The 18,164-nt window shown below is 38.7% G+C and overlaps 1 protein-coding gene across 1 annotated transcript in view; it reads left to right on the forward strand.

Annotated features, from left to right (window-relative positions):
* The window catches only part of mybpc1 (myosin binding protein C1), a 112,458-nt gene that overhangs the window by 29,708 nt on the left and 64,586 nt on the right, over positions 1-18,164 (forward strand). Inside the window, exons 5-11 of the mRNA XM_084331159.1 lie at positions 1,131-1,172; positions 1,806-1,841; positions 2,848-2,991; positions 6,942-7,090; positions 10,079-10,196; positions 10,324-10,375; positions 14,366-14,422. Coding sequence (XP_084187285.1) covers positions 1,131-1,172; positions 1,806-1,841; positions 2,848-2,991; positions 6,942-7,090; positions 10,079-10,196; positions 10,324-10,375; positions 14,366-14,422 — 598 coding nt within the window. The remainder of the gene's footprint in view (positions 1-1,130; positions 1,173-1,805; positions 1,842-2,847; positions 2,992-6,941; positions 7,091-10,078; positions 10,197-10,323; positions 10,376-14,365; positions 14,423-18,164) is intronic.

Below are 18,164 nucleotides of genomic sequence, written 5' to 3' on the forward strand. Positions count from 1 at the left end.
TATATTATATAAAAGAGATAAATACATGGATGCACATCATGTATATGCATATATAATGTATATATGTCAATATTATACATGTATTTGCTATGTTTTATTATTGTCAATATATATTTTTAGAAACATTTAATGGGGAATAATGATCAATTAAACTTTTTTAATGTTCTTATGTTCAAGAACAGTTCTGTCTTTATTGGTGAACATTCAGTGTTGTTTCCCATAGACAGAAGAAATAAGTTTGCCTTGATCCCTTGTTTCTCAATCAGATCTTTAACTGTCCGCATTGTTTATTTGCAAGTGATCAGATCGGATTTGTGTGTCCAAACATCACCAACCTATCTGCATGGGTTGCTGTGGTAACAACGTTAGCTGTTAACCCTTTCACTGCCACACTACAGAAGGTTAACGGTAGTTGACATCCATAATATAATGATAGCTAACTGTTAGCCAACACTAGGTAACGTCACTAACGTTAACCTAACATTAACGTTAGCTAATTTGCTACAGAGTTGGTAATGTTAGGTAACAACAACAACGTATCGTTACATTAACGATTTGTGCGGCTAGACGATTAATGTTAGCTAATCCATTCACAGTTTACTAGTCCATTAACAATCAGCTAACATTAGCTGCTCAGATGAACTTCCATCACTCTGGATTTGACATTGTCGTTGTGTGACACATTGCTGACACTACTACTATAATATATACCACATTTGGATGTGAAAAGTTGAGACAAACGTCAAAACATCATACAAACCCACAGTATTGTTTTTTTTCCGATTTCTGTCATAACAATACATTTTTGTGGTACTGGCATTTGGTACTGGTATCCCCTTTAAGAGAACACTCATTGTTTCTCTAGATTTGAGTTTGTCTTGGCTTTATAATTTAGTTGGAAAATATATTAAAGAAAATAAAAAAGTAAGGGTTTAGTCTCATTTAGTGATTTATAAAGTAGGCTACTTTACTCTGCCATTCATATCAGAAAGTCCCTCTCTATAGGTGGGATTCATTGCAATATTATTCAAACCACCAAAAATAGTAAAAAAGAAAGAAAAAAAAATCATTAAAAAAGAAGGAACAAATTTATAAAAAATGATTAATACCTACTGTGCTTTCTTTCACAGACGATGGCAATTCGCTCAAGCAACTCTCAATTGACCTGCCTTGTAAGACCTGTCTGTTAATCTTATCACTGTTCAGTATAGGCTACCTTTGACCAAACCGCTAGTCCACACTCTGAATCAGAATGTCCGTCTGCCTGTATGTAGGAAACATGCTGGAGACATGTTTATTAACTCTAGGTTCTTTGTGTGTTTGGAAGTTATTTTGACAAGAAAATAAAGGTTTTCAAGCATTCGCTGCTAATACCGTATATAATATTAACATGCTTTTTTATTTTTATTTATTTAATTTATTTAATCAAAAGGACATGTAAGACTTCATCTATTTTCATGGCTATGTTTTTCTTTTATCTTGCATACACATAAATTCATATTTATGTGAATACATTTGGAATTCTGATCACGATGCAATTATGTATCATACCATTTTAATGATATTACCATTTGATATTCAATAAAATTTAAAAATTCAATCAGCAGGTGAAATAGACAAAAAAAAGTGTAAAACCAGGTTTTGGATTAGCGGCTGTATTGTGACAGAATTTCTAAGCTTGCTGTTGGAGATATCTCTTATTGCTTGCTGGTCCCAATTTGTTTATATGTGTGTTGCTTCCATCAATAGACTTTACAGTACTATTACTCATAGTATGCTGTAAATCTCTCTCTGTCTTTGTGTAGATGATAGCGTCCCAGCCATGGCGAGAAAAGACTCAGGTAATAACGTCTCACAATGGTAGAGTCGCGTCCGTTGTTTCATACTAGGTATTTCTGGATAAAGTCAGTTTCCATTTCCCACCCGCATAGCTGGCCAAACAGGAATCGTTGCTGGTAATATAGAGAGTTCAGGTTCATTTGGTCAGGTTATATGCTATGCTGTATGAAAAAGATTGGCTTAGTACGAACGCCATAGTACAAACTCCTTTTTTCATCTCCATTGCTTGTAGGAGGCTATGGGGCTTTTTGGAAAATCTAATCTTTTTCATTTGCCATGAGAAAATAAATCAAAATAATTTTACTTTCATATTTGAATATTCTGTCAAGTTAAATCTGGAAAAAAATATACCTGACTGAGGGTTGTCAACTTGTCACTGAGCCAAAGTTGTAGGACCTGGCTGTAGATGTGACTGGATGAAACACGAGTCGGAACCTAATCTTGTTTCAATAATAAACTAATATAACATATCAAGCTATGTTTATTGTTGTGGGCCATCTTAGTCCCAATGTACTATTAGAACATCTAGATGTGGCCCATGGCGACTGCTGACACACTGTGACACCGATAATTAAAGACTTAGAATGAGAAAGAAGACCGGATCATTAAAACGACATATTTTCAAAAGCAATGTTTATTTTCTCTCCCTCCTGCTATATGTTTTTGTTGAAATTGATCAAGTTTACCCTCGTTTCTGTCAAGGAAATGAGCTGTTCTATGTTCCATGTTCCATATTGTTATCTGTTCTGTGTTCCTATGCTTTCCATGTTGCAACTTCTGCTAGTTGTATGAAGTATGACTGAGGACTGGGAGTGTGGTGATAATGTTGTCTGTCTTCTTGCCTGTGTGCATGTGTCTCTCTCTCCTATGGGAATATAAGGTCTCGAAAAGGTGAAAGGTGGGTTTATGGATGATTTTTGTTGTATTTGTTGAATTGTTCCCGCTGAATGGCAAAGGAGATCTCTGTGTGATGGGGTGTTTGTGTGAATGTTTCTCCTAATTGACCAGTGTGGTCTCTGGGAGAGGGACAAACTCCAGAGGATCTAGACAAGCCCATTGAACCCATCATGCCCATCATCGTCGTGCCTGCCGACCTGCCCCCCCTCACCACCCTGCTCACCCTGAGACCCCAAGGAGGCTCCATATTTGTGGGTGAGTTACAGCTCCACTATCGGAGAAGGTTGAAGATATTATACGAAGGGGGGGGGAGGAGTAAATAATAATAATAATGGTACAACTTTATTTGTATAGCACCTTTCATACAGAAACTGCAATTCAAAGTGCTTCACAACAGAAAAAAGACAGGAAAATGAGCACATAAAGGGCAGACATATAAAATCACAGTTTTTCACATTAGGATCTAACATCCCAACAGGCCACATTGTTTATGGTTTGATTCAGTTTTAAAAATAGACAATAATAAAAAGAGTAAGATAGAATAGACAGAGTAAAATAGTGCAATAAGTAGTAGAATAGAATAGACATGAAATGAGCACATAAAGTGCAGACATATAAAATCAGATTTTTCTTACAGTGCAATAAAATAGTTCTGGATTACTGTTTAACAGTTGAAAGTTGTCTTTACTTAAGTTTGACATCATTGATCCAGGTATAATGTTACCCAACAATGCAAAGCAGGACACTTTTTAGGTTCAGTTAGCTAGGCTTACTACAGTAGCAAATGTACAGCACTAGAGCAAGGAACATGTAACACTAAATATTTACTACCATACATTAGCTAACCTTATGTCCATAGCTAACTCGCTTTAATGTTTGGTGGCCTAGCTAATGCTAACTTTTTTTTTTAAAGGCATGGATGTTGTAATACACACTATATACCATGTGATATACCATATGATGTTGTAATACACACAATATGATATCAATAGAATTTTATTTGGAAGAGAAAAAGGGTCCATAAAGTTTGCTGAAGCAAAATACAATTTACAGTTACGATTACAATTGTAATCACAGTTGATTTCTGTTATATTTTGGGTGCATATTGATGACGAATTGTACATTTTTTTTAACAATTCACAGACAACAAGGCTATAAGCTAACGATTTGGCTAGTTTTGACGTAACATTTTCAAAATATTTTATTTATAATATTGACATTCCTGATATTTAAGCAGTTGGTTGCTATTTGCACAAGTCAGCAGGGGTGTAAAAAGTACCCAGAAATTATACTTAAGTGAAAGTATGGGTACGGTCTCAAAATTGGACTCAAGTAAAAGTCAAAGTATCTGGCTAAAAACACACTTGAGTAAAAGTAAAAAAGTCCTACTTTTAAATGTACTTAAGTACTAAAAAGTAAAAGTACATTTTTTTTAAAGGGCCAAGTTTTCATTTTAACTATATATTGCACCAGGTGAGTTAGTTGAAGAGGTGAACCAATTAGTGAAATCATCAGCTGGTGTTTAGGCAAGGCTGGAATGAAACCAAGCATACACTCTGCCCATAATGGAATGTGTTCTGCGATAGACAATGCTGAAATGAAAGAACAGGACAGTTTTTTTCATAAAAATTATGAAAGCATTCACATCACAGCATGAATAATATCACAATATTAAAAACAGAATGGTGTATCCTGAATAATATCACAATATTAACCACAGCATACTGGATTATCCTGAATAATATCACAATATTAAAGGCAGAATACTGGAGTACCCTGAATAATATCACAATATTAAAGACAGAATACTGGAGTACCCTGAATATTAATATCACAATATTAACCACAGCATAATGCGGATCTGACTGTCTATTCTTCTGATAGCAGGTGTTTAATCAAAGATCCCCGCTTTCTAGTGTTGCACAAGGACCAATCAGCATAGGTATGGGCGAGTTAGTTTTCCATTGATGGGGATTTGATTGGCTGTTTACCTGCGGTCGCAGGATTAATAACGTTAACGTTAGTTTGGCCAGATAAACAATTAAAATATACTAATTAAAATGGTTGGACCTGTGAGATTTGTACTTTATACTTTGTAGGTCTGCATTTTAAATGTAAGGAGTAAAAAGTGTGTTTTTTTTCTCTGAAATGTAATAGAGTAAAAGTACAAAGTATACAAACCTAATAATACTCGAGTAAAGTACAAATCCCCCAAACCAGTACTTAAGTATTGTAACAAAGTACAATTACTCAAGTACTTTACACCCCTGCAAGTCAGTTTAGCTAATGACGTGAATTACGTGCTTTGAGTTTTCAGTGAGCACATCACCTCCCATTCATTTCCCCGCCTTGGGGAGGTGTGTATATTGTGTACAGGGTTCCACTAAGGAGAGGTGTGTATATTGTGTACAGGGTTCCACTAAGGAGAGGTGTGTATATTGTGTACAGGGTTCCACTAAGGCGAGGTGTGTATATTGTGTACAGGGTTCCACTAAGGAGAGGTGTGTATATTGTGTACAGGGTTCCACTAAGGAGAGGTGTGTATATTGTGTACAGGGTTCCACTAAGGAGAGGTGTGTATATTGTGTACAGGGTTCCACTAAGGAGAGGTGTGTATATTGTGTACAGGGTTCCACTAAGGAGAGGTGTGTATATTGTGTACAGGGTTCCACTAAGGAGAGGTGTGTATATTGTGTACAGGGTTCCACTAAGGAGAGGTGTGTATATTGTGTACAGGGTTCCACTAAGGAGAGGTGTGTATATTGTGTACAGGGTTCCACTAAGGCGAGGTGTGTATATTGTGTACAGGGTTCCACTAAGGAGAGGTGTGTATATTGTGTACAGGGTTCCACTAAGGAGAGGTGTGTATATTGTGTACAGGGTTCCACTAAGGAGAGGTGTGTATATTGTGTACAGGGTTCCACTAAGGAGAGGTGTGTATATTGTGTACAGGGTTCCACTAAGGAGAGGTGTGTATATTGTGTACAGGGTTCCACTAAGGAGAGGTGTGTATATTGTGTACAGGGTTCCACTAAGGAGAGGTGTGTATATTGTGTACAGGGTTCCACTAAGGAGAGGTGTGTATATTGTGTACAGGGTTCCACTAAGGAGAGGTGTGTATATTGTGTACAGGGTTCCACTAAGGAGAGGTGTGTATATTGTGTACAGGGTTCCACTAAGGAGAGGTGTGTATATTGTGTACAGGGTTCCACTAAGGAGAGGTGTGTATATTGTGTACAGGGTTCCACTAAGGAGAGGTGTGTATATTGTGTACAGGGTTCCACTAAGGAGAGGTGTGTATATTGTGTACAGGGTTCCACTAAGGAGAGGTGTGTATATTGTGTACAGGGTTCCACTAAGGAGAGGTGTGTATATTGTGTACAGGGTTCCACTAAGGAGAGGTGTGTATATTGTGTACAGGGTTCCACTAAGGAGAGGTGTGTATATTGTGTACAGGGTTCCACTAAGGAGAGGTGTGTATATTGTGACTGATATAAACTTTCCACTGAATGACATTCCAAGTTTTTGCAATTTTAGAGTCCCTTGTCTGCTTATTTTCTCAGAGCTGGTGACGGAAGTAACTATAGGGAGTTCCATGTCTCGGCTCCTTCTCGCCTCTGCTACACTTGGTTTACTGTTTTATAATAACTTTATAATAATAACTGTATTTGTATAGCACTTTTCATAGAGAAATTGCAGTTCAAAGTGCTTCACAGCAGTAAAAAAAATAAAATACAGGCATAAGCTAGCATTAAAAAAGATAGAGGGGTAACAAGGTAAGGTAAATCACAGTGTTTCACATTAGGATCTAGCATCCCAATATGCCTCTCTGTTTACGGTTTCATTCAGTAATTTTTTTAATAAAATAGAATAGACAGAGTAAAAAAGTGCGGTTTGATTCAGTTTAAAACAGTAAAAAGTGTGGTAAAATAGTTCAATAAAAATATAACAACAGAGCAGTGCATCGCTTGATTGATTGATTGATTGCTCTTAATACTTCTTTACAAAGTTCTAACATACAACAGAGCAGTGCATCGCTCTTAACACTTTGAGTTTCTTTACAAAGTTCTAACATACAACAGAGCAGTGTTATGTAATGTGAGATCCCTTATCTATCACATGCTCACAGCTGGACGTGACATGTGGCAGCATGTGTGCTACTTTATTATACTGTATGACCATCCTGTGTCTTTTGTTTGTCCAAGGTGGGGACATCAACTTCATTGCTAAGGTGGAGGCCAAAGATCTCCTCCGAAAGCCCACCGTCAAGTGGATCAAAGGGAAATGGATGGACCTGGCCAGCAAGACAGGGAAGCACTTACAGCTGAAAGAGACCTTTGACCGACTCACTAAGGTATATACAAATGTTGTGTCCTGACAGCTTGTAAGTACATTATCCTTGAGATCTTGTGCCCTTCACGACCTATACTGCGGCTGTCACAAAAAAAAATCTAATTCGATATTCGTTGCAGAATTGTACACAAGTTCGAATTCAAATTCGAATTTCAGTGTAAAAAAAAATATATATATATATATATATATATATATATATATAAGGGCGGCTACGTGGCGTAGTGGGCAAGGCGCTCGCCACGAATGCAGAGACGCTGGGATCGCCTGTTCGATCCCAGCGCTCCACATTGCTTTCAGTTTAGCTGGTCGTCCGTACTAATACACATTGGCCGTATTAGGGGGTGGGAAACTGATGGGTGGGGATCGGGCATTGTGGACAGCGACTCCTACAGGTCGGTTGGTGCGCCTGCGCAGTAGAATCAGGAATTGTCGGGGGCAGCGTGAGCCTCCCACGCGTTACTCCTCGCCACTGAGAGATCGAGCTGCGCAGGTGAAAAGATGCGACTGCTGTTACCTCAAGTACCGGAGGGGACTTGTGCTATGTATGACTTAGTCCACATTGCAGCCGGCTTGTGGGAGGCAAGAAACAGCGTTCGTGACAGGGGAGGGTTGAATTGGATGATACGAAATTGGGATGGGAGAAAAATATAGAAAAATGGGAGAAAAAAAAAAAAATATATATATATATATATATATATATATATATATATATATATATATATATATATATATATATATATATATATAAAAGAAAATAATATGTATATATTAAAAAAGTCTAAGCTATTTTCAACGTTTTGGCAACTTCTTTTTACCATGGTATGTTTGGTTATTATTGTATTGTGTTTTGTTTGTTTTGGAAAAAAAGGAAAATTAAAAGGATTTGATCAACAAAAAAAAATAGATATAAATATATTTTATAAAAAAATGTATTCAAATTCGAATTTCTCCCTTCAAGTTCGAATCTCGTGTTTTTATGTAAATTAGAAATTAAATTAGAAATTCGAAAATAATGTGACAGCCCTCCTGCCGGTGTAGTCAAGATCAGCCCAGTCCCAAGAGAAGACCAAGCCCTGTCCCAGTTTAGATGGAGTCAAGATCAAGTCCAAAATGTTTTCTTTTGGGAGCACTTTGGTTTTTTTTAGATATAAGTACAAATTGTCAGTATTAGTTCACAATGCTCTAGTGTGTAAGTCAATGGAGTCATTTAGTATGTCTCTGAAAAATGTTTTGTCCTTCATCTGATATAGCTAATGATGTTGCCAAATGGTTAGTAAGTTGTAATTTCTCAGAGACATGCTTTAACGCACCCCATTGACTTCCACTAACATTGCAGCAGTGGCATATAAATAAATTAATAAATAAATGTTTTTTCACAGGGAATTCACTGTATTATTTTACAGATTACTTTTGTTTTTCTACTTTAAGTGTAATGCCATAAAATTACAGTAAATTACCTTTTATCAAAATAGTAACCATTAAATAAAGGTTGTAATCTGTAAATGTATTTGATTTTACTGTAATTTGACAGTAAGTATTTGGTAACCATTGATGCCAGACATTTACCGTTTTCTTGCAGCTTTTTTTCTTACAGTGTAGGTGGGCACAAATAAAATGTGGTGGGCCAATCATACAATAGACTGTGAAACACTAGTAGGCCTACAGTGGTGGTGAAGGAGGCAATTTCCACCCTACATTGTAAAGCGATTTGAGTGTCTAGAAAAGCGTTATATAGGCGGCTGGGTGGGGCAGCGGTCTAAGCACTCGTCACCAACGCGAGAGACACCGGTATCTTATCCGGCTGTCAGCGTTGCCTCCGGCTTGGGCCGGCCGTCATACTGACTCAATTGGCAGAGTCAGCGGGAGGGGAGTCGATGGGTGGTAATCTGGTCGTTGTAAACAGTGACTCCTACAGGTCGGTCAGGGCGCCTGCACAGCGAGGAAGGGAGATGGTGAGGGTAGTGTGAGCCTCCCACACGTTACACCTCGCCAATGAGAGTCCGCGCTGGCAGGTGAAAAGATGTGGCTGGCTGACTCTGCATTGAGGGGACATGTGATGGGCTTCTATCCTCCCTACGACCGGCTAGTGGGGGGCACATGCGAGCAACGATCAAGACAGGGGAGGGGGGAATTGGCATGACGACTAAATTGGGATGGGAGAAAAACACAGAAAAAGGAGGAAAAAAAAAATGAAAAAGAAAAGCGCTATATAAATGCAATTAATTATTATTATTATTATTATTATTATTATTACATTACATGTTGCTGGCATTTGTGAAATGCACAGCGCACAGTGCACACACAAAATATCTGGCCTATCAAGTGAAAAACCACAAGCCTAAATGTTTTATTTCTATTTGATTTGCCACATAAACAAACATAACTGAAAGAGTATTTATTTGACAGTATATCTATTTGACAGGTAACCCACTATAGCTGGGTGATCTTGCTTTGACTCCCATTGGCTTCTCGTTAGTTTATCAAATGAAGCCCTCTGATTGGGTGGGCCTTAGTGCTAAGTGAATGGGCTCAGGTCCAGCGACAGCTGCACCACTGACTGATTGATTGATTGATTGATTGATTGATTGATTGATTGATTGATTGATTGATTGATTGATTGATTGATTGATTGATTGATTGATTGAAAACTTTATTAACAGATTGCAGAATGGGTACAATACGGCTCAATACAATTGTTAAGGGGATGCAGACCAGAGAAAGTCTTTCATCTTGTTTACACCAGGGTCCCCCATTGTCAATTCATAACATTCATGATGACATACAGACATACAGTACTGTTACATCCAGACATTTATGACATACAAGATATACAAATATACAGTACTGTTTTTTACAGACAGTTTCTAAAAGAGAATATATACATTTGAGGGGGAGGAAACTGTACATTTAGACCAGTCTCTCAAAAACAATAATTCTGCCAGGTTACATGCTATAGTGGTTGTTTTTCTATTAATTCCTATGTGTGCAGGTTCACACCTTTGAGATGCACATCATCAAGGCCAAGGACAACTACGCTGGAAATTACAGGTGTGAAGTGACCTACAAGGACAAGTTTGACAGCTGTTCATTTGACTTGGAAGTTAAAGGTTTGTCAAAGCTATTACCATACAACTCTGCATTAAATTCATAGGTATACATTTACTGCACAGGACACAATGCAAAACATGTACCAGAGACAAGTATAACACATGTATTCCATGTATTGTCTTTCAGAAGCTGAGCAGGGCTCACAGAGTATTGATATTCGATCTGCTTTCAAAAGAAGGTAATGAGAGCAGCACAGTACAGTCATAATGATAAGAACCATAATGGTCATGGTTGATGTTTTCATACCAGAAGCTATTGCCTATTAGCAAATATTAGCCCTCAGTAGTATTTTGCCCCATTTGATTGAAATTAAAACAAAATAATATTAAAACAATTTGTCCCCATGGGTTCTAGTATAGTTGATTTTGTTTAACATATTTATATAATTTAGGATAGGATCTCTGACCATTCGTGGTAACGTTCCTTATATCCACCCAAATAATGTTTATTCATGTTTTTTAGTATTTCATTTTTGAATGTAGTATATACAGTATATATTTTTAAACCTGGATAATAAGATAAACAGTTATCTTATCTAACCAGAGTCATTGTTATCATATATTACAAATGAATGACAAGCTATTTTTATTACATTAATTATTATTATGTATTAATTAAGTTTAAAATGTATATTCTAATAATTATTATGTATCTATTTTCTTTAAAAGTTACTATTATTGCGGCCGGGTAGCGCAGCGGACTAAGCGTCTGTCTACCACCACAGAGCCAGTGGGATCGAATCCGGCTGTGGTGCCTCCGGCTTGGCCGACCGTCCATACAAACACAATTGGCAGTGTTAGCGGGTGGGAAAACCGGCGGGGGTGGGTCCTGGTCGTTGTAAACAGCGACTCCTACAGTTCGGTCGGGGCGCCTGCACAGTGAGGAAAGGATCTGGGAGAGGTAGTGTGACCTTCCACACGTTACACTCTCCCAGTGAGAGTCCGCGCTGCCAGGTGAAAAGAAGTGGTGGGGTACACAATAGGTATGGTCTAAGATTTATATCACGGTATAATTTGAAGCATAGACGGTAACGGTATATATCACGGTATCAGTGTTTCCGTTAGAATAATTTTTTTTGCCTGATAGGCAGGCTATATAAAGAATGACATCCTCAAGGCATGTAGATTTATAATATTTTAACTTAAAACTAGGCTACTTTTGCGTATACAGTCATTATATTCCAAATAAAATAAGTCCTGAGTCGAGACTCCGTGCTGCTCCCAACTAATCCCAATAGTATGCAACTGCAGAGCCGCAGAGCAGGGGCGCTTTCAGGTCCGGTCACAGGCCCGCTCAACAGCGCCCCCCACCCAACGGCTGAATTGCCAATGGCTGAATTGGAGTATTGCACTGTGCAGGCACAGCGGCCCCGCTCTGTGGCTCTGCAGCTGCATGCTTCTCGCAAAATCCAGCATCCAGCTCCCGCTGCCCAGCCGTCAGAACACTACACATATCATAATGTTCACAGCAAACTGTAGTTGATCACCAGGTATGTTTTATTAACGTAGAATAATTCATATAAGAAAAACGATAGGGAAATCTCTTGCCTTTCTCCACTGGTTAAAAATGCCAGGTACTGAAATTGAAACTTGCTGTGCGCCGTGGTGATATGTGTTTATTATGAAATGACAATTGCGTGTTGACCCGGCCACTGCGCGAAGCCTCCTAAATAACTTTTTCCAGTTTGCACATATCTATTATCTATGACTAATTCTATCTATTTTTAGGGGCAAATGCGAGTGAAATAGTCGCACTGTGGTTACATGACGTCATTGCTATTTTAGAGCTGCTCTACCGGTTACAAGGTATAGTCAAAATCCATACCGTAGAGCAAATTCATACCGTTTATACCGTATACCGTTTATACCGTCCACCCCTAGTACACATGTGTCGGAGGAAGCATGTGATAGTCTCCGCCCTCCCAGACCGACGGTAGGGGGTAGAGTGCGCAACGACCAGGAAGGGGATTGGGAATTGGCATAACGACTAACATTGGGATGGGAGAAAAACGGAAAAAGAAGGGGGAAAAAGATAAAAAATAAATAAAAATAATGTTACTATTATTATTATAATTTTTTTTTTAAAGGGGAACTATCTTATAAATGGCCTTTTCCAGGGGTTTGCATTGTTTTCTAGCAATGTGGGGTTGTACCATGTATATGTCTCAAATTCTCATTTTTGCGCATTTCTCCAGTTCAGATGAGACCAGATCCTCCCCCACTGAACCAAGCCATTCGAATTTACGCGTACCTCTGACGTGTAAGAATTCTGATCTGCCACCGCCTGCCCACAATCAACTGGGATACGTTTATATGAGCAGCGAGTAGAAATAATGCGGAAGCGGTTATTTAGCAGAGACCTTCAGCTGTTCACACACACACAGTGAATCAACCAGAGAACTATATAAAACGACTCAGAGGTAATGGGACTGGGAGGAGGCTCTCTCTCTCTCGCTCTCTCTGTCTCTCTCTGTCTCTCTCTCTCGCTCGCTCGTTCTCTCTCTCGCTCCCTCTCGTATCAGCACTGCTGTATCACCGTCAACCTGTTGCAAAATATCATAGCGCGTATTCCGATCCGTGCAATAATATTCACGGGGGTATATATTGTCATTTGAAACAAGTTACCAATGCATTGTCCCGTGGGATTATGCCCCCCCGCGGCAAAATTTATTAATCCCTCTCTATCTCTCTCTCTCTCTCCCCCAAAGAAAGGTATCTGCCAGTGCAGGTGGGTGACAGTCTGTCACTCAAAGCGCATTGCGAGTACGGGCGGAGCCCAGCCAAAAACAGCTTTGTTTTTGTAAGGGGAGAAAGTGCTGCTCTATAGTACTTGATTAGAAATACAAAACAATGAACCTTTTTGAAAAAATACTTACAGATGTGTTCCATATAGTCTACAATTCACTCAGGAATTGTGTAAAATTGCCCAAATAGTGAAAGAAATAGTAAGATAGTTCCCCTTTAAGTTACTCAATTTGCTACTAAATGCTCATCAAACCTGAATGGCCTTTAGGCCACCATAATCCACTAGGCAGTCTACTGTCACATGTCTACTGTGACATGTCAGTGTGTAGGATGGTTGTACATGTCATTAACCTTGTCAAAGGCAATTACAAATCAACCAATCGACTCAATGTGTTTATCCTATTAAAGGCCACAGCTTGCATTTGAAATCTCCCTCCCAACAATGGTGTCTGAAAGCAACGCAAAGCATCCCAGCCTCTTCGCATTATCACAATGTGGCTGCTCAGTGATGTTGCTTCAACATCGCAGAGACATTGTGGACATATTGTCTGGGATATAGCTCTCGGTACTTCTTACACTAACCTGTTTACTTCGAGCTCTTAAAGGAACATGCCAACCTTTTGGGAAATTAGCTTATTTGCCATCTACCCTGGAGTTAGACAAGCGGATACATACCCTTTTCTTCTCTGTGCATGCATTAGGCTTAGGGAATAGCCGCACCGTTAGCCTAGCTTAGCGTCATTCACTGGAAGTAGGTGTGCCAGTGTAGCCTAGTTCCCAACAGTCACGAAATACACTCCAAATACAACTCCAAAACGTTCCTGTAAACATGTTGTGACCTGTGTATTTACCACGTGGAGAAATAAAAAAAATTATTAGACATTTTCATTTTTCTAAGCAGATATATTCTGAACTATTTGTTTGCCGAACCGCTGCTGCCTGGGCGCAGTGATTTCATCACCTCAAAAGCCCCTTTTTCAAAAAGCAACAGGGCTTTTGAGGTGATGAAATCCCTGCGCCCAGGCAGCAGTGGTTCGGCAAAGAATTGTTCCGAGTATATATATCTGCTTAGAAAACGAAAATGTTTTTTTTATTTCTCCATGTGGTAAATACACAGGTCACAACATGTTTTACAGGAACGTTTTGGAGTTGTATTTGGAGTGTATTTCGTGACTGTTGGGAACTATAGGCTACACTGGCACAAAATAAGCGAATTTCCCAAAAAGTTGGCGTGTTCCTTTAAACTGGAAAAGAAGCAACAGGTTTTTTGTAAGCTCCAATCGTGTGCTAGCTTGTAGCTAATGCACCGATTGACCTTATAGAGCCACTGCTTTGGGTTGTCCTTTTATCATTGTTTTGCCAAATGCCTGTAACTGTTTTTCTTCTGTTTGAAATCTTTATTAATCTCTTCTTGTTAACAACAGCAGTGAAGGACATGAAGATGCAGGCGATCTTGACTTTAGTGGTCTCCTTAAACATAGGTGAGAATACCAACCCGACCCTAAGTGGGCGGTGTCCTTTTTTTCTTTTTCTTTTCTTTTTCTTTTCTTTTTCGTTTTTCTTTAAAAAGAAAAAAATATATACTTTTTAAGCCCTTATCTGGGTGCCTTCTTGTGTCTTTCTTTTTGCATTTTGTAAAATCTACTAGAATTGACAATTTTTCTTTTCCAAATTCACTTATATTGTTATGATGTGGTATATTGTGTGCATTTTACAACATATCCATATATTGTACAGCACCATACATTTTTTTTATTTGACTGTAAATTGTATTTTGCTATTGCAACCTTTATTGACCCTTTTTATCTTCCAAATTAAATTATATTGATATCATATTGTGTGTGTATTACAACATCATATGGTATATCACATGGTATATTGTGTGTATTACAACATCCATAATCTGTACAGCAACATACAGTATGTATTGTTAAGATGACATATGCAATATGATGTACCTGCAATATGATAAATGTTAAGATAAATCATGATACATAGATCAGATATAAGTTAGATGATCCTGAGTCTGAGGTAGAATATCAACCCTCACAGTATTTTTGAGTTTTGGGGTTTGATTTTTCCCCAACTTTTCTTGGTTTCCACGAGATTATGCTTTTAGCGTAGTAAAGTGAGTCGAGAAAAGACGCAGGCAGTGGCACTTATTCACTGGCGTCAAATTCCACATTTATTTTGGGCTTGTCTCTTTTTCTTCCCCCACACATTCAGAAATCAAAGGTTAGTAGGGTGAGAATACCGTAGGTAATTAAACGATCATTAGACCTTACTGTGGGTAAGTACTGCAATCCTGCAGAATCCTCCCAGCATGATGAGTAGCTCTAGGAACTGGACGAGCAAGAGTGTTGGCCTATTGTAGCACGGTAACACTTCATTTGAAAGGCAGCATTTCTTAGATGCTCTATCGTCGATCAGTAGGGGTGTAACAATGCATCGATCCTAAGGTGAGGATTCAACTGCATCAATTTGAAAATGTTAGAATCCATTCGCCTTTTTTTTTTATTATTATTCTTAATTTTTTATAGGTAGATTTTGTATTGACCTATAGTTCATTCATGCTGAGTGAATCAGTTCCCCCAGCCACATTTGTGTATACATTTTTTTTGGGGAATTAACTGATAGAAAATGTATCGAATCGCATCGAATCGCATCGTGGTCAAATGAAGAGATTTCATGATGCATTGAATCGTTGCCTGAAGAATTGTAATCGAATCGTTGTGGGGTCAAACATTTACACCCCTATCGATCCGTGATGATGGAAACAGGCTTTGCCTCATAAACCCACCCGGCATGGGGGGGAGCCTCTCTTCAGAGGGAAAGAGCACAGTTGAAACAACATCCTTATGAGGCAAAGAAGCAACCGTTTCGGATCATTACCTGCTAGAGGAACATTGACGGAATGATGCCGTGAAATAGTGTTATCGCTACATTGTCGTTTTATTTCAATTTAGAAATACAAGGCAAATACCGCACAATGTTTATTTCAGCCTTCTCGATAATTGCCTGAAAATAAACACATGAGACATACATAAAAACTGTATAATAATAATATTTCCTGCTATTCACCTCCAACCTTTCAGACATTTTGGGGGAAAATGTCAGTGAAAGAAAGGGCTGATTGAATGTTCTTTATTCAGCCAACTAATGGATCTATACTCATGTTCATGGCAACATGCTTATTAATCAGAATTCTCAATCATTGATCTAACATACCCATGGACACATTCACCATCTAACAGTGCCGGAGCCTCTCTCTGTAATGATGTCTGAACACAGAAACAAACAAAATAATACAAATCAAGCAAAGGGATGGGCCAGTTTATAGGGAGAAATAAAATAAAGGACCTGTCCTCGTCAAAACGCCTCTGTGAAAGATTTCCCACATACCCACGCATGCTGCACTTAAAGTTATTTCACAGATGTTTTATCATATCAACCCTAATTCATCTCAATCTATTGAGTAATTTAGTCCAGAAGTAAAGAGAGAAATGTCTGCGTTGATCCATCTTTGGCGCTGTGTTTTTTATTCATAATGACAGTACTGATAAAAATCATGACTCATTTTTGTTTCATCTCCAAAATCCTATACCCCTGAGTCTTGTAACAATATCCAAACTAAAAGAACCTGACCCTGGTCAAAACCCCTCCCTATAAGATGTATCCAACTCCCCCATTAATAGCTCCTTCTTCCTCTACTGATATTGCTAGATGACAAACCCCATGTAAATCTCTAGAGTATTACAGAGCATCCATGTCATATACCCCGCTCTGTGTTCGTAATGCTGATATCACGTCATATCAGCATTATAGTATTATGTTAAAGCCCAGCTAGACAGCTCACCATGCCCATCCCTTTGTGTGACCTGTCCTGAGGAACTCTCTTGGGGGTGGAAGCTTATGTTAATATGTAAACAAAATAAAATAAAGGGATAACAAGAGAAAAACAAAACCAAAGATCAGCACTTATTAATAGGGACATGTCTATTCTAGACTCAGAGAATTTAGGCTACAATGGTCTTGGAAAATCTATATACACTGTCAAAGTGTTCTGAAACCCACACAAGTTGTAATTATACCATACAAAATATATTCATGGTGATTTAACCGTGAGTGTATCGTGAATATCACTGTTTGTAACGCTCTCGACCAATCACAATGTGTGGTCGGACCTACCTGTTGTATAAAATTAATGATTCTCTATAGAACCTTTTAGGGTTCTATTACGTGGTATTTGGAATCATTAAAAGGTCTATAGACGGTTTCACTGGAATTCCGTTGCTAGGGAACAGTTTGGACTCAAATGTATTTCCTGTCACCTATTGCGTATAGCAAATGTTGCAACAGGAAATAAACGTCGGTCCTTTTTGAATGTTATGGCATCTGAGCTGCCGCCAAACTGAATTGAGTCAAAATACATTTGTTAACTCAGTCATCACGCTACCACCTTGTGTTTTTAACTAAATAATGTCACTTACATTCACAAAAGAAGTTATTATTATAGTAATTAAATGAAAATATGAATTAATTAAATAGAAGATTCAGATTTGATGTGAACTGATTAATTAACAACCCTTGTGTTGGACTTTAGAACCTCTCTTGTGTACCAAAACCCAAATATGGATTTGTCTAATCTTATTTGCAAATACCATGTTTCAGATTTAATTTCTTTTGTGTTTCAGAGAACTGGTGTTTCAAATCACATTTAGTGTCTCAGCACACCCTCAATGCAATCCCCCCTGCAATCACCAGTTTTCAGCTTGGTTTTACTGCTTAATGTGGGTTTCAAAACACAATTGTGGTGTTTCGAGACATTCTCTTAAAACAAAGTGGTACAGCTCACCTATATAGAAGCCTTCCCATGGTAGTACTTCTACCTGCCCACCACCTCTCTCTAGGCCACCTATCAGTACCTCTACCTGCCCACCACCTCTCTCTAGGCCACCTATCAGTACTTCTACCTGCCCACCACCTCTCTCTAGGCCACCTATCAGTACTTCTACCTGCCCACCACCTCTCTCTAGGCCACCTATCAGTACCTCTACCTTCCCACCACCTCTCTCTAGGCCACCTATCAGTACCTCTACCTGCCCACCACCTCTCTCTAGGCCACCTATCAGTACTTCTACCTGCCCACCACCTCTCTCTAGGCCACCTATCAGTACTTCTACCTGCCCACCACCTCTCTCTAGGCCACCTATCAGTACTTCT

This window comes from Notolepis coatsorum (genome assembly GCF_963971535.1).
Source record: "Notolepis coatsorum genome assembly, chromosome: 15".
Classification (NCBI taxonomy): Eukaryota; Metazoa; Chordata; class Actinopteri; order Aulopiformes; family Paralepididae; genus Notolepis; species Notolepis coatsorum.